Source organism: Ceratotherium simum, chromosome 15 (assembly GCF_057802395.1).
Source record: "Ceratotherium simum simum isolate JZ-2026a chromosome 15, ASM5780239v1, whole genome shotgun sequence".
Lineage (NCBI taxonomy): Eukaryota > Metazoa > Chordata > Mammalia > Perissodactyla > Rhinocerotidae > Ceratotherium > Ceratotherium simum.
Window position 1 is genome coordinate 16107539 of NC_141914.1, and position 22278 is coordinate 16129816.

A 22278-nucleotide genomic window follows, 5' to 3' on the forward strand; every position below is an offset into this window, starting at 1 on the left:
AAGCCATGCTGTGGCGGCGTTCCATATAAAGTGGAGGAAGATGGGCACGGATGTTAGCTCAGGGCCAATCTTCCTCACAAAAAAAAAAAGAAGAAGAAGCAGCAGCAGCTAGTCAACTCTCAAAGCATGTGCCAAGTAGGTATCTTCTGATACGTGCCCTGGCACCCAGCCAGGAGTGAGGGTGAGTGTGTAAAGGAGACGAGCAACAGTAGACAGGAACCGGCAATCCCCAGGGAGGGAAGTGTGGCAGCCTTGCACTGACAACGAGCATTTGAGCCATCTTCTGTATTTATGACCCTAGGTTAGCCAAACTCTTAAATTTTCTTAAAAGCTAATTTACTAAAAACATCAATTTTCCCTTTTACATACAATTACTCAATGCGTTAGACTTCTTGAATTGCTATTTGGTAAGGAAAGAGAATAGAGATTTTAATTTTAATGGAAGCATTGGCCATGCAATTCTTTTCTCTTTTTTTTTTTTTTTTTTTTTTGTGAGGAGGACCAGCCCTGAGCTAACATCCAAGACCAATCCCCCTCTTTTTTTGCTGAGGAAGATTGGCCCTGGGGTAACATCAGTAATATTGTACTGATGTGTATATGGCATTAACGGATTGTCATGTCACAAAATGTCCATTTAAACTGACATCAGCCTAAGTGAACTTAGGATCCACAAGGACTAACACTGTACGCAAGTAAAATTTTCAGGAGAAGCTAAGCATTTGGCATAGATTTAGTATTATACTATTTTAACTACTGATAGTCATTTTACTTGTTACACTGCTAGGAAGACAGGTAAATTTTAACTATACATCCCTTTCAGTAAATCTATGTACATTTATCCCTACACTTTTTCAAAGAGTAATGGTTTTTTAGGCATCCAAATCAAAATTCCCTAAGGACTACCTACTTCACAGAGTAGGGACTACTTCTGCTTTTTATCTGTGGAAACCGTTATTTTTGGGCTGCAGCTACATACCTGTGCTGCTGCTTTGTAGGAGCCTCATTCTCTGTCATTTCTGGCATGGTTACAGTGACAGGAACCTACAAGGCATGGAAAGACAGGCCAGCAAGTTTAACGTCATTCTAGCGTCTTAGAGAAATTGACTAATAGCAATTTGGTTTGAATCCCAAAATGCTAAAAAATAAAACCGACATCTTGGAAAAGCACTGGATTAGGTGTTGTGGATAGAAAAAGGTATAAGAAAACAGGACAAAAAATATTATAACTAGCAGATGGAGAACATCAAATGTGAGGTATGGCCAGAAAGTGCTGAGAAGATTGGAGTAGAGAAAGATCATTATGGGCCTGGAAATCAAGAAAAGCTTAAAGGGGGTGTGGATCTTATCAAGATCTGGAAAGACAGGTGCAACATACTTGAGTTGGGAGAGTATGTTCTTTGTTCATGCTACTGTTTATTCATGATACAAAATTTAAACTAGAACAATGGTCCCCCCTCTGAACAAAGAAAACACAAAAGTGACAAGCGCACAAACACGTAATATTCCATACATGGAAGCAAGCATCCGTTCATTCAGTCACTCATTTGCTAGGATTCTTTGATTTCAAGCTGCTAGAAGTCTTATGTTATCATTTGAGAGTCATTAAAATCTGAGTATGAGTATGAAAATTCTACTTATATTTAAAATATGATACTAAAGGATATATGTACTATAGGAAAATGTACACATATGCCAAAAAAGCCTGAAAGCAAATATATTAAAATATTAATCATAGTTACGTGAGGCCAGCAATATTGTAGCTGATTTCTTTCTCTTCTCTGATTTTCAAAAATTCCACAATGAAAACCTTAATGCGTTTATATCCCAGGGATTGACTACCTTTCAAAAGAGGTCCGTCAAGTTGGGATACCTGTTCTGGTAACGGAAGAGGTGCATGTGTGGTGTTTCATTTTCTCTGAGAGAAAGAAGGCAGCAAGTATGGAATCGGAAGTCAGTGTGAGTTTAAAATCGGGTTCTGCTGCTTCCTAGCTGTGAGGGCCTGGGCAAGTTATATAACCTCCTGGAACCTCAGATGTTTAACCTAAAATGGATCATAATCACAGAATCTAGATCACTGGGTTGTTTCAAGAAAGGAATGAAATAATGCAGGGAGAGCACAGTGCCCAGCAGTAAAAAAATTCAATAAATGTTAGCTGTGAATATTAATGAGCCATTTCGGGTGAAGACTTTCGCCCTGGGAAGGAGGGGCAAGGGTCCTGGGAAGTAAGCGGAAGTGAATGCAGACAAGGTGATGACAGAGAGTACTGGCTGAAGCAGCCTGAGGAGAAATGTGAGCTCAAGACCCATTTCCAGCAGCTTAGTCCCCCTTCTCCCTAACCTTTGTGAAGGTACCTTTCAGCCTAAAAGCAACACGCTTACGTTGGATAACCATATAACGATAATGTGGAACAAATGAGTAAATAAGTAAATCCCTGTCACCTTTCTCACCCAAGGGCTTGCAGAATTTCTTCACTTTTGATTCCTGGCTTCCAACGCCTCCCGTTTCTGATCCAAATCTATCATCTTCTGCCAGAAGATGGTCTATAAGTTATGTTTTCTTCTTACTACACAAGAGAAAAATCAATGAATGTTTACAGTCACTAGGTTTCCATTAGCAACACACAAAACAAGGACTGGCCACTTATGGCGTGCAGGCAGATTTTTAGTGGCATATAGGATGATCCTCAATTCTCCCCACCACTTGAAAGTTAATGAATGTAGTTGCTTTCAAGTCACTTCCAATGGGTTACCCATGCTCCACCCCCACAAAGATGGTAGCACCGGGCCACTGGATGGTCCCCAGGAAGGGATTCTCTCCTTTCTCTCATGCGTGCTCACTGTCCCTGAGGTTCTCGTTGCCCTCCACCTAGCTCTTACACTAAGATCTGTGCTCAATTCTAAAATTATCTTTCCTTCAATCTCCTACTTCTCCCTTCTCTCTTGTGAGAGTGACTGAAAACTGACTCAAGGACCTTCCACTAAGACGGGAGGGACACTAGGAAGACAGCCCTCAGACCTGTGCCTTGTATGTGCTCTAAAAAAATGTCAATTTGGGGGCTTCATCCCAGACAAATGAAAAGCAGGAATCTATATTTTCAACAAGGTCTCGGGGTGATTTTTTTTTCTTTTCTTCTTATTCTTCTTTCTCTTCTTTTTTTTTTTTTTTGGTACAAAAAAATTTGAGAAACTTAGCTCTACTTTAGGGCAATGTTTCCTAAACATTCCTGATGATGAGAATTATTTAAAGGTATTAGTTAAAAAATACAAATTCTCAGCCCATCCCAGACCCACTGAAACAGTCTCTAAGGAATTCCAATCTCTAAGGGTGGAGGTCTGAAATTTAATGAGTGCCCTGGGTGATCCTTATCAGGAAAATTTGGAAACACAGGCAGGTATCTTTAATTGGTGAAATTTCAGGCACCTGACCAATACCCCATTGTAGGAGAGATGATGTGGGATGTTCACCTATAAACCTGTAAGGTCAGATCTGCCTGGTACCCACAGGAGTCAGCATCTGATCATCAGCATCACAGTTCCAGTCATTCTTCTGTAGCACTTTTGAAAGTTGGCAGATTCATGTTACAATTAAGATACATGAAGAAAAAGTGCTAAATTTCTAAACATCTAGAATCTTCAAGTAAGTGAATGAAACTAGAGGCATTCACTGCACTGGGGTGAAAGCCAGGAGTTTAACTGAAAGAGGAACACAACTGCAAATCAAAATCAACCAGTTCACGAAATGTCACTCTAAATATCCATCTCAAACCACATTTTAACCAACTCAATTACACCTAGGTAAATGCAAAATTATTTCCATGTCCATTTCCTCCTGATATTAAAATTGTATTCCTGACACGGAAAAAGAACATTTATTGGAATAAAGAATTATTTAATATTGTCATAAATCCTTGTTCACTTATTAACTAGCCTACTAATAAGCAAGTGGCACTTTTAATAAATATTTATATAACCAAATACAAATATATCCTTTAAAATATTTAAAGTGCCATGAATTTTTAAAGAAAAATTCAAAATGTTACATTAGTAATCTATGAATTATTATTTTTCATGGTAAGAAAGAATTATTTCTGAAATTAGTCAAACCCACTGGTTCTCAAAGTGTGGTCTTCAGATCACTTGCATCAAAATCACATCCTGTAAATTTTTTTTCCCCTTGAGGTAAAGCTTACAGAGTAAAATGCACAAATCTTAAGTGTAACATTCAATGGGTGCTGACAAATGCACACACCTGTGTGACCCAACCCCTAACAAGGTACACTATCACCAGAGAAAGTTCTCTCACAACCCTTCCTCATCAATCCTTCCCATAATCCCACAGAGCCAACAAGTGTTCTCATTTTTTTCACCAAAGAACTTTATAATGTATTAATTGAGAATTCTATTGTGTCAAGTTTTCACTCAGCATAACATTTTTGAAATTCATCCAGTAGTTTGTTCCTTTTTATTGCTGAATATGAATATATAACTGTGTGTGAATTTATAACACAGTTTGCTTATTCATTTTTCTGTTGATGGACACCTGGACTGTTTCCATGTTTTGGCCACTATGAATAAAGCTGCTATCCATGAACATTCTTGTATAAATCTTTTTGTGGATATAGTCTCTCACTTATTTAGGAGTAGAGAAGCATTGCTTATTTACTCCTAGATATTTACCCAAGAGAAGTGAAAGACTATATGCACAAAAAGACTTACACAAGAACATTTACCACATTTTCCCCAGAGCAATAGTATCATTTGCATGCCCACCCACAATGTGGCTCCACAGCCTCACCAACATTGGGTTCTGTCAGCTTATTAATTTTAGCCTTTCTGGTGGATATATAGTGGTATCTCATTAAAGTTTAATTTGCATTTCATCATGACTGAATACTTTTCTATGTGCATATTAAGGCCATTTGTAGATTTTCTTTTGTCTGCTCATATCTTCTGCCAGTTTTTTAATTGGATTGCTTATCTTTTTATTATTGATTTTATAGGAAGTCTTTACATATTCTGAGTTTTTATATCTTCTGGATACCTGTCCTTTGCCTGAAATATATTTTGCAAATACTTTCTCCCATTATGTGGCCTGCCTATGCATTTTCTTTATTGTGTCTTTTTGTGTGTGTGTGAGGAAGATCAGCACTGAGCTAACATTTAATGCTAATCCTCTTTTTGCTGAGGAAGATTGGCCCTGAGCTAACATCCGTGCCCATCTTCCTCTAACTTTATATGGGATGTCACCACAGCATGGCTCTACAAGCAGTGCATCGGTGGGCGCCTGGGATTCGAACCGGCGAACCCCGGGCTGCTGCAGCGGAGCACGCGCACTTAACCGCTTGCGCCACCCAGGCCGGCCCCTTAATTGTGACTTTTGGTGACCCAAAAGTTCTTAATGAAGTATAACTCATCAATTTTTTCTTTTATGATTATTTCTTTTTGTGTGCCATCCAAAAAACCTTTACCCATCCCCAAGATATTGTCCTATGCTTCCTTCTAGAAGGTTTTGTAATTAATTATAAATTAATTATTAATTGTCATATTTAGGGCAATGATCTATATTATTTATGGCATGAGGTAGGGGTCAAAGCTCTTTTTTTTCTCCAAATGGATATTTAGTTGTTCCAACACCATTTGTTGAAAGATTTCCCTTCCTTGACGGCATTTTCGTTAAAAATCAAATGTTCCGGTTAGTGCAGTTCCACTTCTAGGTTCTCCATTCTGTTGTTCTCTACTCCGATCTATCCTTATGCTATTGCCACATAGTCCTGATTAAGCATATGTTTAAAATAAAGATTCCTACACACCACCTTGGACCTACTGAATTAGAAGCGTGGGAGGTCCAGGAATATGCAGTTGTGACAAGCTTCCTAGTTGACTCTTACGCACTTTGAGACTCTTATGACTCTTATGCAGTTTGAGAAGTATTACATTACTTTAGTACTCCTTCTTCTAAAACTGATACAAATTGATGAGCTCATAAATTAAGGTCCACATAAAAAAACCAGTGAACTTGAACTTAGGAAACCTGAGCTGTATTTCTAGATTTGCTACTCAATAGCCAGATATCATTTTATTTACCATAACTTAGGGCATAAGTTTCTTCATGTGTAAAACAAGAGGGTAGGACTAAACTCAATCATTCAAGTATGGATTGAGTACCCCCACTGCCTAGGAACTGCAGATATAAAGATGAGTAAGATATGTCTGCCCTCAAGAAGAATGCAGTCCAGATCAGGGCTATCCAAAAGAACTCTATGCAATGAAAATATCCTATACCTGTGCAGTCTGTAGGGTCACCACTAGTCACATGTGAATACAAAGTGCTTAAAATGTGGCTTGTGAGACCATGGAATTAAATTTTAATTTTATATAATTTTAAGTAATTTAAATAGCTACATGTGGCTAGTGGCTACTCTAATGGACAGCAAAGAGAATGGAAAAAAGATAAATACAAAAAAATTGATTGGGGCCAGCCCCATGGCCCAGTGGTTAAGTTTACCATGCTCTGCTTCAGTGGCCCAGGTTTGGTTCCTGGGCACAGACCTACACCACCTGTCAGTGGCCATGCTGTGGTGGCAACACACAAACAAAATAGAGGAAGACCAGCACAGACGTCAGCTCGGGGCAAATCTTCCTCAGCAAAAAAATAAGAAAGAAAAAAAAATTGGTTAATGAACATCAACTTCCTGGTTTTCATACTAACCTACAGCTATATAAGATGTCACCATTGGGGGAAGCTGGATGAAGAGCACATGAACTCTTCGTACTAGGTTTGCAGCTCCCTTTGAGTCTATAGTTATTTTAAAATAAAAAGTTTTTAAAAGTGAATTTAAAAATTGGTAAGTGCTACCTCAAAGATTTATTAATAAAATGCTATGTGAGAACAGAGCACCAAGCATGTTTCTTGTGGGACGCAAAGAAAGCTGGGTCTTGGAGAACGTGTAGGATTTTGCCAGGTAGAGATGGAGAGGAAGAAGGATACGAGGTGGAAGGAAGGGCAATTACAAGAGCAGTGAAGCATAAAGAAGCCTGGTGAGTCTGAGCACTGCCCCAGGGATACACGGAACACGAGAGGGAGGGAGAGGCAGGAGGGGAGGGCAGAAAGAGAAACTGGACCAGACTGCACAGCAACTTGCTATGCCTAATGAACGTATTTGGATTTTATCTTAAGATCAGTGGTTCTTGACCAGCAATCCACCGACTAGCACTGATGTGAAACAAAGTTCCCCTGCGAGTAAAACGGAAAAAAGAAGAATCAAGTAAGAATTTTTTTTCTTTTTTATTAATACATAACTTATATACAATAAGTCATTAACTTAAGTTCACAGCTCGCTGAATTTTTATGTATGAGTACAGCCATGTAACCACCACTCAGATCAAGATATAGAACATGACCAGCATCTCAAAAGGCTCTCTCCAGGTCCCTGCAACTTAATCCCTTGAAATTTCCTTTAAAAACATACATATTCAAAGAATAATATATATTTCCAAAGAAGACATATAAATTATCAACAGGTATATGAAAAGATGCTCAACGTCATTCATCATGAGGGAAATGCCAATCAAAACCACAATGCAATCTCACCTCACATCTGTTAGAATGGCTATTATCAAGAAGTCAAAAGATAACAAGCGCTGGGGAGAATGTGGAGAAAAGGGAACCCTTGTGCAATGTCGGTGGGAATGTAAATTGGTACAGCCATTATGGAAAACAGTATAGAGGTTCCTCAAAAAATTACGTATAGAACTACTGTATGATTCAGCAATCCCACCTTTAGGTATACATCCAAAGGAAATAAAATCACTATCTCAAAGAGCTATCTGTACTCCCATCATTGTAGCATTATTTGCAATAGCCAAGATACAGAAACAACCTAAGTGCCCATCGATGGATGAATGGATAAAGAAAATATACATATATTATGCAGCCTTAAAAAAAAAGGAAATACTGACATTTGTGACAACACGGATTAGCCTGGAGGACATTATGCTAAGTGAAATAAGCCAAATGCAGAAAGACAAAGACTGCATGATCTCACTTATATGTGGAAACTAAAAAAGTCGAACTCATAGTAATAGAGGGTACAATGGTGGTTACCAGCGGCTAGGGGCTGGGGGAAATGGGGAGAGGTTGGTCAAAGGGTACAAACATTCAGTTATAAGATGAATAAGTTCTGGAGATCTAATGTACAGCATGGTGACTACAGTTAATAATAAGGTATTGTATACTTTAAATTTGCTGAGAGAAGATCTTGAGTGTTCTCACCACAAAAGGTGACTATGTGAGGGGACGGATGTGTTAATTAGCCTGATTGTGGTAATCATTTCACAATGTATACATATATCAAAACATCATGTTGTACACTTATATACACTTTTTATTTGCCAATCACATCGCAATAGAGCTGGAAAAATATTTGTATATATTCAAAAGCATGCTATTACCTCATACATTGCTGGTTGGGAATGTAAAATGGTACAGTCACTTTGGAAAACAGGCAGTTCCTCAAATAGTTAAACACAGTATTGCCATACGATCCAGCAATTCCACCAAGGTATATCCCCAAGAGAACTGAAAGCACACGCTCACACTCAAACTTGTACATGAATGTTTGTAGCAGCAATATTCATAACAACCAAAGAGTTGAAACAAGCCAGATGTCCATCAAATGATGAATTGTAAATAAAATGTGGTCTATCTATACAATGGAATATTATTCAGCAATTAAAAGACATGAAGTACTGATACATGCTACAGTATCAGTGATCCTTGAAAACATTATGTTAAGTGAAAGAAGCCTGACACAAAAAGTCATATATTGTATTATTCCATTTATATGAATGTCCATAGAGACAGAAAGCAGGATTAGTGGTTGCTAGGGGCTGAAGAGGATGGGGAGTGACTGCTAATAGGGGGTGGAGGGGAGTTCTTTTGGGGATGCTGAAATGTTCTAAAATTAGATTATGATGACGGTTGAACAACTCTACAAATATACTAAAAACCACTGAATTACACTTTAAATGGGTAAACTTTATGGTATGTGAATTACATCTCAATCAGGCTGTTAAAAAAAAAGAAATGCTTTGACGGAAGTCTCTTGGGGTAATTTGAAATTCTCTACCCATTCATTTTTTTCATCAGTTTATACATCTGCTTTCTTTCAGGATGTAATTTCAAAATTCTATTTAGTTACCAATCATTCTCAATTTCCCTAATACGGGGAAAATGTGAAGTCACCAAAAATAAGTACTGGCAATATTTAGGAGAAAACTTGGTCTAACTGTTCAGCAGCAAATTGTGTTTTCTTCCTACCAAGAAGCAAATTAATGGTAAAGGTTAAATTGTGTCTTTAGATACAATGAAGAGAAAAATCTAATTCTTATCATAAAAATTTCAAGTTAGAATTAAAGAGTCTTAACTGAAAATATCTTATGGCACATTGCTTAAACATTATTCGTCCATGGTTTGAGGAACATCTTGTCAATCTCTATATTTAATTCTGTTTTGCTGCTGTTTAATGCATTCCTAAGTATTATACAATTATTCAAAATGTTTTATGGAATGACTACATAGATATGCAGTTTTTAAATGTGTTTTATTTCTTCATATGAGATCTCTAGTAAATCCTTAGTCCTCTCCAATCAAAATGAGTTACCTACTGAACTAGAATATGATCCAAGGAAATTTTACACAACTAAGCTTAACTCCCTGGTCCAGGTCACAGCCATTACACCATGAGTTCATTTTACACTCTGTAACAAAAGAGCTCTACTTATTTTGATCATCTTGCTTTACCAGTTTTTCCTTATAATAAAAGTAATATATACCTAGAAAACAAAGCAAGGCATAAAGAAAAAATTAAAACTAATCTCAATTACATCACTCAACAAGAATCTGCAAGAATCACTGTAAACATTTTTATGGATTTCCTTATCAACTTTTTTCTACACACACCTGATTTTTTTACAAATGTTAGACCAAAAGCAACGCTGTATTCTGCTTTTTACTTAAAGTAAAAATTTATGACATTTCTCCATGTCATTAAACATTCAAAATCACGATTACAGCATTTAGGTTTAATATCTTGAATATTTATGCTCTAATTCCTACAATCTTATTTAGGCATCTTTGCTGTGTTTTGCTATATGAGCTACTATTTGCATTTACCTTCTCCAGCCTTTCAGGTTAATAATTCTCTACCTGGAATGCCCTATTACCTGGTCTACCTGGTTCAACTCATTACATCTTGAAATCTAGCATGTCTGGATTATAGTGCAGGGATAGCACAGGAGTGGTTTTCACACCCAAAGAATCCTTCCTCCATGTTTGTGGGTTCAGCAGCTGCGTCCCATCTCAGCGGGAACTTGAGGAGCCGTTTGTGAGTGTGCTGTGTTGTCTTCTGCTTTGTGCAACTGCTATCGGGAGGTCTAATTTCCTTTGCCATTAAAGAAATCTTACATCCTATAACAATGTCTGTTGGCTCCTCCTTTTCAATCAGATCGCCATCATGTTTGGCAGCAATCAGTCACGAAGGTTGATAAGTGCCAACCTTGAGATACTATGATGTATACAAGAATATGAAATAATGAAGTCCTGCCACTAGAGCTCTCACTGTGAAGTTGAGTCAAACTCTGTCTCAAGAAAAAGAAATAAGCCAAAGGCACAATTTGCTGAATACAGTTTAAAATTTTTAAACTACACAAGTAACCTGTTGGTATAAAAAATTATTTTTTTATTGAGATATAACTGACATACAACATTGTACTAGTTTCAGGCGTCCAAGATAATGATTCGACATTTTTATGTACAGTAGTCCGTCCTTATCCACAGTTTCGCTTTCTGTGGTTTCAGTTACCCACGGTCAACCATGGTCTGAAAATATTGAATGGAAAATTCCAGAAATAAACCATTTAAAAGTTTTAAATTGCACGCCATTCTTAGTAGCGTGATGAAGTCTCAAGCCACCCCACTCCATCCCGCCCAGAACATGACTCATCCCTTTGTCAGCCCGTCAGTCACTTAGCAGCCATCTGGGTTATGAGATCGACTATTGGGGTATCGCAGTGCTTGTGTTCGAGTAACCCTTATTTTACTTAATAATGGCCCCAAAGCGCAAGAGTAGTGACATTGGCAATTCAGATACGTCAAAGGGAAGCCTAAAGTGCTTCCTTTAAGTGAAAAGGTGAAGAAAGTTCTCGTCTTAATAAGGAAAGAAAAAAAATCGTATGCTGAGGTTGCTAAGATCTACATTAACTTTCATTACAGTATATTGTTGTAATTGTTCTATTTTATTACTAGTTATTGTTGTTAATCTCCTACTGTGCCTAATTTATAAATTAAACTTTATCATAGGTATGTATGTATAGGAAAAAACAGAGTCTATATAGGGTTCAGGGCAGTTTCAGGCATCCACTGGGGGTCTTGGAACACATCCCCTGCAGATAAGGGGGAACGAGGACTACTGTATTGTGAAAGGCTCACCACAATAAATCTAGTTAACATCCATCACCACACATAGTTACAAATTTTTCTTTCTTTGTGATGAGAACTTTTAGGATCTACTTTCTTAGCAACTTTCAAATATACAGTACGGTATTACTAAAAATTTTTTTGGAAGGGTACAGAAATGTATAAAGTTAAACGGAAAAGTTACTTAGCTCTAAAGTCACTCTCTTCAGGAATAACTACTCTAAAGAGTTTGGCATTTTTTAGACCTTTTCCTTGCTGTTGCCCATAAAAACTATAAATACTTCTGGCTCAGAAATTATATCATAATTAATTCAAAGAGAACTCCATGCTTTAAGGCTTTTAAAAAAAAATCAACTGCAGAAATAATCCCTGCTCTTCGTAAAAATTTTAAACAGCACAGATGTATATGAAGTACCAATGCCGCTCTGCTTTTAATAGTGTGGTGGTATCAATTCCAGACATTTTCCCTATGTATGTCTAAGTAATTACTTATGTACATGTTAGTAACGGTTACACTGAAAGAGCAGGACACACAAAATGCAAATAGTAGAAAATACCTTTCACTGCCAGTTCAAATCTCCTCTGTAGAGTGATCCTGCTCCCTGGATAAAATTTAGGGCAGAATCCATGACTTTACTGGTCATAATTACATAATAAAAATCCTCTAGCCATTTCTAGTCACAAAAACAATCGACTGGGAATATCTCAATATGGTTCCTCTGATGTGGGTAACACCGCTTCCCACACAGTCTCTTACACTCTCTCCCCATGCCCCAACTTCTGCCTCTGTCCTTGCAGCCCAGTCTCTTTTTGCTGAGGTACCCTCGTCCATGTCAGGAAGGCCTGTGGCAGAGTGCCCAGACATGCTATGGACCCACACCTGGTCCACAGACACACATACCTCTTTAATGCAACAACTCCTAGAAATTTACCCTACAAGTATATTCATGTATGCGAGTAGCAAAAGACAAGGAGAGGCTCATCAAAAGGAGACTGATTAAATATGTCACTGTATTGTGTTGAACCATCTGAAATTGTCCATATTTGATCTTTTCTGCCTCTAGAAATTGCAGTTTCAGATGGTTCAATCTAATAGCTCTACCCATACAATATAGTTACGTGTACTGATAATTAAATAAATAAATAAATACACATACATTATAGGCTGTATTGTGTCTCCCCAAAATTCAGATGCTGAAGTCCTAACACCCAGTACTTTGGAATGTGACTGTATTGGAAGATAGGGCCTTTAAAGAGGTAATTAAGTTAAAATGGGGTCATTAGGATGGGCCCTAATCCAATATGACTAGTGTCCTTATAAGAAAAGGAGATTAGAACAGAGACATAGGGACAACCACGTGAGGAATACAGCAAGAAGGCAACCATCTACAAGCCAAGGAGAGAGGCCTCAAAAGAAACCAAACCTGCTGACAACTTGATCTTGGACTTCTAGCCTCCAGAATTGTAAGAAAACTGATTTTTCTTGTTTAAGCCACCCAGTCTGTGGTAATTTGTTATGGCAGCCCTAGCAAACTGGTATTTTATATATATATATTATTATTATTTTATATATTATATATTATTTAAAAAGTTATCAACTTATATCTAATACCTATACTTTGGGATGGAGAGAAGAATATATATGTATATGCTGATAAATGCACAGAATTTGTCTGGAAGGATTGCCTTGAGGGACAGGGTATAGGAAAGGATTACTGTATATCCTCATATGCAATTTTAATTTTTTGCCACATGCATGCATTTTCTCTTCCAAAATGTTAATTTTTCGGTCTTTCTAATAAATGCATTTAAGACTATAATATTTCCTCAAGACACAACTTTGTCCACAGCCCACAGATGTTGATATGTAATATTTTCAAGTCATTAATTTCTAAATACTATGTAGTTTCAATTAAATTTTAAGTTATTTTAAAAACACTATACTGAAAAACAAAAAATTAAATATTACCCCTAATCACATCCCCTTTTTTTTGAGGAGGAAAATTAAAGTCCCCCACTAACACTTTTTCAATTCTATCCTATTCAATTCCCAGCTGGGAAGCAATTTGACATCAATTTTCTTGATCTTTCTACACATATAGATCTTTCTACAAAGACGCACATACCGTTTTTATAAAAATTAAATCATGCTATACATGTCACTCTGAAACATGCTTTATTTTTACTTAGAAATATATTATGGATATCTTTCCAGGTAAGTACACGTCAATTTACCTTATTCTTTTTACTACTTGCATAGCACTACATCACATGGATGAGCTGTAATTTATTTAGCTGTTCCCCCTTGATGAATACTCCTTTTTCATTTATTTATTTTTTTGCTATTAAAAACAATGGTGGGGGAAAAAAGGCAGCAATTAGCATCTTTTAAATTTCTATCAGTCCAAAAGGCAACAAAAGATAGCTCATTATTGCTTAATTTGCATCTCCTTGATGACTAGTGAGGCTGAATACCCTTTCATATACTATGAATCATTTATATTTCTTTTTCTGTGATTTGCTTGTTTTTATTATCTTGACTTTTTCTTCCTTGTAATTTCAACTTTTACATCCTCTTCAACCTGAGTTGAAGTAAAAAGCCTTCCAAGTAGTTTTTTGGTTCCCCTTTTGTTAATTTGTGTGTGTGTGTGTGAACTGTTTCCTTGCATTATGATTGATAATAAATAACACCTAATTTTTACAATTTGAGATTTTATTTGTAGCCCTCTTATATGATACTTTTTGTTAAGTGTTATATATTTGAGAAGAGTGCATATTATTAGTTCTTTAGATATAGTTTTATTAAATATTTTTAAAATTAAATGTTTTTTGTCAGGAATTAAACTATGGTAACAAATTACTATGCATTTTCTTCCATTCAACATTTGCTTGGTGTGTGTTTGTGTGTTTTATTTTTAACCTTTCTGCATTATTTTGTTTTATATTTGCTTGAAATAACACAAATTGAGAGATTTGTTGCTACACAATCTAAGGGCCTTTAAAAAATGAGAATTTATTCCAGTCACATTTATTGTAACTATTGCTACATTTGGTCATATTCTGTTCTCTCTCCTCCCTCGCCCACTAAGTTTTTACTTTTCCTTGATTGATTTTTTGTTTCTCTTTACTTTCTTCAACATCTTTTTTCTTCTTATATCTAGTCTATTCATGAATATCCTTAACAATGTTAAGAAACATACTGTAGTGGACATTTGTTAGAACTTTTCTCCTCTCCACTTCATGGAATTCCCCAGTTTTCACTTGGACACGTGCCCTTCCCCAACCAGCCCTTGTGCTTTAGTGGCAAGCCTTGGCAGGTCTTGGCAAATAATGTTTTTCTGGCCACGGTGATTGGTTTCAGGTTGGTATAGCAAACCTCAGACTTTTCTTTGATGGTGCAGGCAGCTATGCCCTTTCTCTTCCCAATTTAAAGAGAAAGTATGTAATTCCAAATACTGAACTTGTAGACATCTTGCAAAAGAGGGCAGCCAGTCTGAGGATGAACTTGACCCACAAAGAAAAATTTCTGTTGTTTATAAGCCACTTAGTCGAAGTATTTTGTTACAGCAACCCAACCCAGCCCAAGTCTGTCACACAGACTATGACAACCAACCTCAAGTCCCTCCTACTTTTTTTAAAGTCCCTGAGCTTTGGGGTTTTCCAGAACTGCATTGAGGAAACTCACTTTTCTAGTGTTTCCGCTTTAAGCCTGTGTTGGGTTGCAGAGTTCTCCATACTCTAAGGTTTTGCCATCAATTTGATCCCAAATGCTTTGCATTTTTTCATGAGTTCTTCAAAGTTTTTGATCTTTAGATGACAGACACCCTTCCCAGCATTTCAACACTAATAAGGATACATCCTATTTTCTTATTCTTTTTACGTGTTACTTCACTATATTTTTTCATCATACAAATAAAACAACCTTATATTAAACTACTCAGAGCATACTGAAGGATTTAAGTCATAACAGAAGTAGTCTTCCCCACCAATTTCCTCCTCAAATTTCCTGTTAACACTACTCAAGTAATTACTGTTCTCTTACTATTTTTCCCTTCCATACTCTCTTCTTTGGAAATGAGTACTAAGTCTAGCCCACACTCAAGGAGAGGGGAATTCATCTCCATCTCTTGCAGAAGGGAGTATCTAATTATATTTTTTAGAATTCTTCTGCAAAGGAGATTTGTCTCTTCTCCCCCATTTATTTATCCAATCATTTATTTATATCAGTATGGACTCATGGATATTTATTTTATTCTTTGGGTCAAAATTTAATGCTGTAGTTATTTTATTGTTCAAATTGTTCAAGCTTTGGCCATTGGGCACTCTCTCAGGTTGGCTCCTGTGTCCCTCTCACATGTCCCCACCTCCCTCCCCCCCTTAAGGTAAATAAGGTTTTTAGTATTTCCTTACTTTTTGGCACTTAAGATGCTCCAGGCTCATCTTGTGATATATATCCTATTGGTTCTGTTTCTCTGGAGAACCCTGACTAATATAGTAGGTAATCAATAAGTATGCTGATGAAGGAATGAATGGCTGGTGTAGGGTGCAGGAATTTTTTAAAGCTCCTAAAGTAATTCTGAGCACAGTCACTGTAATCACTAATACAGATCCTCTCAAGCCCCCACATATCCTTCATCCACATTAATGAATGAACGGTACAGTGGAAGGGGAATAGCCTTTGATATCAGACCTAGGATCAAATCTCAAAGCTGACATTTACTAGCTATTTGGTTTTAAAATAAGTATTCCTGGGGCTGGCCCTGTGGCACAGTGGTTAAGTTCGCGCGCTCCGCTTTGGCAGCCCGGGGTTCGCAGGTTCAAATCCCGGGTGTGGACCAACACACTGCCCATCAAGCCATGTGTGGCGGCATCCTATACACAAAATAAAGGAAGATGGGCACAGATGTTAGCTCAGAGCCAATCTTCCTCAGCAAAAAGAGGAGGATTGGCAACAGATGTTAGCTCAGGGCCAATCTTCCTCAGCACCCCACCCCCATCCCAAAAAAAGACACACCAGTTGCCTTTCTTCCATTTCCCCCCTAATTCACTGGGAAGATGGAGGTCATCTGGGATGAGTTCCTTAACTGGATCCTACACTTATCATAACAGACCTCTGTCTATACATCTATCCTTTCAGCCCACTGGGTCATCCTAAAGCTAACTCCACTGTCTGTGCAGAAATTCTCTATACTTGATTCTGTCCTCTCTAGCACTTGATTTCCTCATTAAGCATTTCTCTTTTGCTTCCAAAATACAAAGCGCTTCCTCACATTAAACAAGAACTTACTGTCTTTTCTGTCTCTCATTCTATATCTCTCCTACTATTCCTGTGAATCTTCTCACCTTTCTTCATTGGCCGGTCCCTCCTAATCCTGCGGCAGTACGCCTTCTGATTGCTCCTGCCAACTGAAACTGCTTCCATGGAGGTCGGGGACAATTTTTCACCAAATCAAAGGTCTTTGCTCTGTCTTCCTTCTCCTCCCTGTAGGATTCAAGGTTGCGGATCTCTCCTTTTCTTGAAATTCTCCTCTCAGATTGTCTTCCTCTTCTCCAATTATGCATCATCTTTCTCTAACGTGAATCCTTGTCTTTCTCTCATGCTGACTTCCAAGGCTCAGTGCTTCTTTCTATTTGCTTTCTCCCTACAAAGTTTCAGATTGTTTCTGGGTAAAAGCCATTATGTCTTTATGATAAAGCTACCTTTCAACACTGATGTTGCTCCAAATCTTTGGTTAGGCAAAGCTCTCTCCAGAACATTTCATTTCAAAACCAGTTAACAAGTCTATGTGCAACATGTTAAACTGCCTTGCCTCTTAAAAGACCTCCTTCCAATCTCTCTATTTTATCAATAGCACCAAAACTTTAACCTGGCTCTAAACCCCAAAATAATCTTCAAATCTCCTCACCAAATCCTATCAACTCTCTTCACAATGTTCATCACCTCCTGTTTCTCACTACCACCTTAGATTAGGCCCCATTTTTCACACGTCTGGCTGTTAACAGTCTTTTTTGCTCCTAGACTTTTCCCTATTCCCCCACGGTTTTATATTCCAATGTCTCAGTAATCTCTGCAGTTCACTGTATTCCATCACGTGCCTCTCCTGCTCCAGAATCTCCAGCACTATCTTCCAACAGCTACCGCATCAAATACAAACTCTTGGCTCCCAGGTTTCATGACTCTAACCCTACCTTCTTCACTGGCAGTCTCACTCATCCACTGCCACCTAGCACATAACAAAGGAGCAGGGTCATAGCTAATCACATCAGCTACTCTTCTATCCTCTCCAATTCAGATAGGCTCTTCCCTGGGCTCCTTATCAGCTAGTTCATTTTTTTGCTAAATCTGTGCTATTTTCCCATTGAAATGACCTTTCTACTTTTCTCAGCTTCTTCAAATCCTATTAACTTTTTCAAGCCCACTGCAAGTCGGTCCTCCTCTCTAAAACCTTCCCTAGGGTCCAGCCCCATGGCCTAGTGGTTAAGTTCATGTGGTCCACTTTGGCAGCCCGGGGTTGGCAGGTTTGGATCCCGGGCGTGGACCTACACCACTCGTTGGCAGCCATGCTAGGGCAGCAACTCACATACAAAATAGAAGGTTGACACAGATGTTAGCTCAGGGAGAATCTTCCTCAGTAAGTAAGTAAATAAATAAATAAGTAAATAAATAAATAGAACCCTCCCTAATATTTCCAGCTGACACTAAACACTCTACCTTTGTTCTGGACTCTATTACTCCTACTTCTTAGTAACCCTGTTACAAAATATATCTTTTCTCTCATGTATTATTATTATTTATTTATTTATTTATTTTTTGATGAGGAAGATTAGCCCTGAGCTAACGTGTGTTGCCAATCCTCCTCTTTTTTTGCTGAGGAAGACTGGCCCTGGGCTAACATCTATGCCCATCTTCCTCTACTTTATATGGGACGCCGCCACAGTATGGCTTAACAAGTGGTATGTACGTCTGCGCCTGGGATCTGAACCGGCGAACCCCAGGCTGCTGAAGCGGGAGTGTGCAAACTTAACCACCATGCCACTGGGCCAGCCCCTCTCTCTTGTATTATTAATCTCTGCTTCCCTATTAGTGCTTTTCTATTAAGATATATCCTTATTCATTTTTTTCCATTTAAAAAGCAAAAGTGTTTTTTTTCTGACCTTGCCACAGCTTCTGGGTGTACCCATGCTTTCTCCCTTCCCACCATCAGGCTACTTGAACAAGCAGTTTATACTCACGGTCCTCTCTGCCTCACTTCCCATTCACTCTTCAACTTACTGTTACCTGACTTTTATTCCTAAAACTGATTACATCAAGCTCACCAAAAGATCTCCATACTGCCAAATCCAAAGAACTCTGTATGAAATATGTTGTTTTTGGCCTTCTGGCAACAACACCTTGCTTTTCCTTTGGAGCTTCTCTGCTTCATTCCTGAGGTGCGACAGGACCATCAAACACAGACTCACCTCTAGGATGGGCATGAGGCTGCCCAATAAGACTCTATGCACAAAAAGGAAGACTAGCTGAGGCTGAATTAGCTCCACAGACCCATGTGATCCTGGAAGCTGCTGTTCCCTGGCCTTCCCAAAGCTTCATTATTCCACCTTCCTTCACTTCTGTGAGCTTAACCAGCATCTATCCATAAAGCTCCCTCTTCTGCTTAAGTTAGCCAAAGACAATTTCTGCTGCTTATAACCAAAAAGAAATTGGTCCAGGAAGTAGAATAGAGGTAGAAGTGGTACCTCTCATGGTTACATTACAAATTTCTTCTCCTTGACCCCTTCACTGCGGCTTCTGCTGTTTAAGAAATTATAGTAGTGGGGGGGCCAGCCCGGTGGCATAGTGGTTAAGTTCGCATGCTCCGCTTGGCGGCCCAGGGTTCTGAGGTTCTGATCCCAGGCACAGACCTATGCACTGCTCATTAAGCCATGCTGTGGTGGCATCCCACATATAAAATAGAGGAAGACTGCACAGATGTTAGCTCAGGGCTAATCTTTCTCAGCAAAAAGAGGAAGACTGGCAACAGATGTTAGCTTAGGGCCAATCTTCCTCGCCAAAAAAAAAAAAAGAAAAGAAAGAAATTATAATAGTGGGGCTGGCCCAGTGGTGTGATGGTTAAGTTCATGTGCTCTGCTTTGGCGGCCCAGTGTTCACGGGTTCTGATCCCAGGCACAGACCTACACACCGCTCATCAAGCCATGCTGTGGTAATGTCCCACATACAAAATAGAGGAAGACTGGCACAGATGGTAGCTCAAGGACAATCTTCCTCAAGCAAGAAGAGGAAGACTGGCAACAGATGTTAGCTCAGGGCTACTCTTCCTCACACAAAAAAAGAAAAAGAAATTATAGTAGCTAAGGGGAGAATGCTTTTGCCAGGGGACCCAATAATGGCTTCCTTAATTGGGAGGTAAGGCTGTCTGGGGCTCCTCATGCAGCCTGGCAACAGACAAAAGGGAAGTTACAAGGAGCATAGGTGGGAATTGGGAGAATCCTGGGACACCTCTTTGTACTAACACTAGCTGTGAAGTTACCAGTAGGCTACTGCCACCCTACATAGGCAAGATCTGCAGGGGCTCAGACCATCAGGACCAGAAGCTTGCAAACCACATGTGTCTAACTCCAAAGCCCATATTCTTTACCACACCACTTTCTACTGATATCAATCTATTTGTAGTTCCTTAATCAAGAAATGCCCTCTCGGAGAGACATCAGCATCATGGTAGAGTGAACTTCCCCCATTGAACTCTCCCCATCTAAGACACAACAAAAAGGACATTCACATTCCAAGAGAAGCTATTCAAACAACACAGGGGACGTCTGAGGAACCCAGGCAGCCGTACACCCGAGAACTGAGGTGCTGGAATCCCCAGAGTAAGTGGAAGGAGGTAAGAGGAGCTCTCTTCCTTCCTCAAGGACTGTAACCCAGAGACTGAGACCCAGAGACTGAGACCACACGGCTCTCAGAGGAGGGGGAGGGGCGGCTCGCCACATGAAAAATGGTGCTCTCCAAGACCCCTCACAGCCCAAGGGGATCCCCCTATGGAGGGAGCGGAACTGTTCCAAGGGTGCTTTCAATAAGCTAGCCCCTCAGGACAGCAGAGAGTGACAGCGAGGCGAGAAAACTCTGAGATAGGGGAGGCAAAAGTAAGTGCCCCTCCCCGACCCGGCCCACCCGATTGGTGCTTCAGCACAGTGGTGCTTCAGCTCAGCCCTGTCCCCAGAGGCAGCAGCCCCCAGGCGCCCAGGTCCTACCGGCAGGGGCAGCGTGACTGCACTCCACCCCCACAGGCAGTGGCCCCCAGGTGCCCGGGCCCAACCAGCAGCAGGGTGAGCCTGCACCCCCGCACCAGAGGCAGCGGCAGCTCAGGCCCCACCACGCCACAGCCCCAGCTGCTCTGGCAGGACAAAGCCATGGCCCCAGCTTCCCTGGCTCCACCATGCCACAGCCTCAGCTCCTTTAGCTGGACTGTGCCCCACCCCCAGCTCCTTTGGATTGACCAACCCCCCCCAATTCCTCCGGCTCCAGCTGCTTCGGCTTGGCCTGTACTCAGGCTCCAGTTGACTTGGCGCCAGCAACTTTGGCTCACCACACTCCAGTTCCAGCTTCTTTGGCCCAGCAGCGCCCTAGCTCCTCCTTCTTCCGCCCAGCACACTCCAGTTCCTGCTTCTTTGGCCCAGCTGCACTCCTGTTACAGCTTCTTTGGCCCAGCGCACTCAGTTCCAGCTTCTTTGGCCCAGCGGCACTCCAGCTCCTGCTTCTTTGGCCCAGCGGCACTCCAGCTCCTGCTTCTTTGGCCCAGCGGCACTCCAGCTCCTGCTTCTTTGGCCCAGCGGCACTCTAGCTCCTGCTTCTTTGGCCCAGCGGCACTTCAGCTGCAGCTGCTTCAACCCACCCCCACCCCCCGAGCCCCAGCTGCTTCAGCCTAGCTGCGCTCCAGTCTCAGCTGTTCCCACGCTCCAGCTCCAGCTGTTCCCACACTCCCCCCCAGCAGCCTCCACTCAGCCATGCCTCAGATCAGCCAGGGGCCGATGAGAGCGCCCACAGGTTGAGGCGGGCCAGAATACACAGCCCTTGACGCCCACCCAGCGGCAGCAAGCGGAAACTGCAACCATATATTTTCCCTATGAGGAAAGGTAAGCCAACACCAACAGGCACCATGCAAAAATATATTAAATCTCCAGACCAAAAGGAAAATGACAAGCACCCAGAAGTCAACCTGGAAAGCACAAAATGTATAACCTTAATGACAGAGAATTCAAAATAGCTATCATAAAAAAGCTTAATGAAACACAAGAAAACACAGACAGACAATTCAATGAAATCAAGAGTTTCTTGACAAACCCACAGCCAAGTATATGGAAGTTCCACATACTTCCATATATGAAAACCCACAGTTTTTCAATGGGGAAAAACTGAAAATCATCCCTCTGAAAACAGAGACAAGACAAGGGTACCCACTCTCGCCACTCTTACTCAACACAGTACTGGAGGTTCTGGCCAGAGCAATTAGGCAAGAAAAAGAAATAAAAGGAATCCAAATAGGCAACAAAGAAGTGAAACTCTTGCTGTTTGCAGATGACATGATCTTATATATAGAAAACTCTAAAGAATCCATTGGAAAACTATTAGAAATAATCAACAACTACAGCCAAGTGGCAGGGTACAAAATCAACTTACGGAAATCAGTTGCATTTCTACATACCAACAACGAACTAATAGAAAGAGAACTCAAGAAGACAATCTCATTTACAATTGCAGCAAAAAGAATAAAATATCCAGGAGTAAATTTAACCAAGGAAGTGAA

The 22278-nt window shown here is 39.9% G+C and overlaps 1 protein-coding gene across 3 annotated transcripts in view; it reads right to left on the minus strand.

Moving 5' to 3' along the window:
- USF3 (upstream transcription factor family member 3) overlaps positions 1-22278 on the minus strand; it is a 50873-nt gene that overhangs the window by 22595 nt on the left and 6000 nt on the right. For 2 of the 3 annotated variants that reach the window (XM_004436573.3, XM_087439604.1), the window contains 2 exons: positions 2440-2564; positions 977-1041 (listed from right to left, as the gene is read on the minus strand). In XM_004436573.3, the coding sequence (XP_004436630.1) occupies positions 977-1023 (47 nt within the window). In that variant the 5' untranslated portion in view covers positions 1024-1041; positions 2440-2564. The remainder of the gene's footprint in view (positions 1-976; positions 1042-2439; positions 2565-22278) is intronic. The other variant, XM_014792242.2, reaches the window with a different exon arrangement.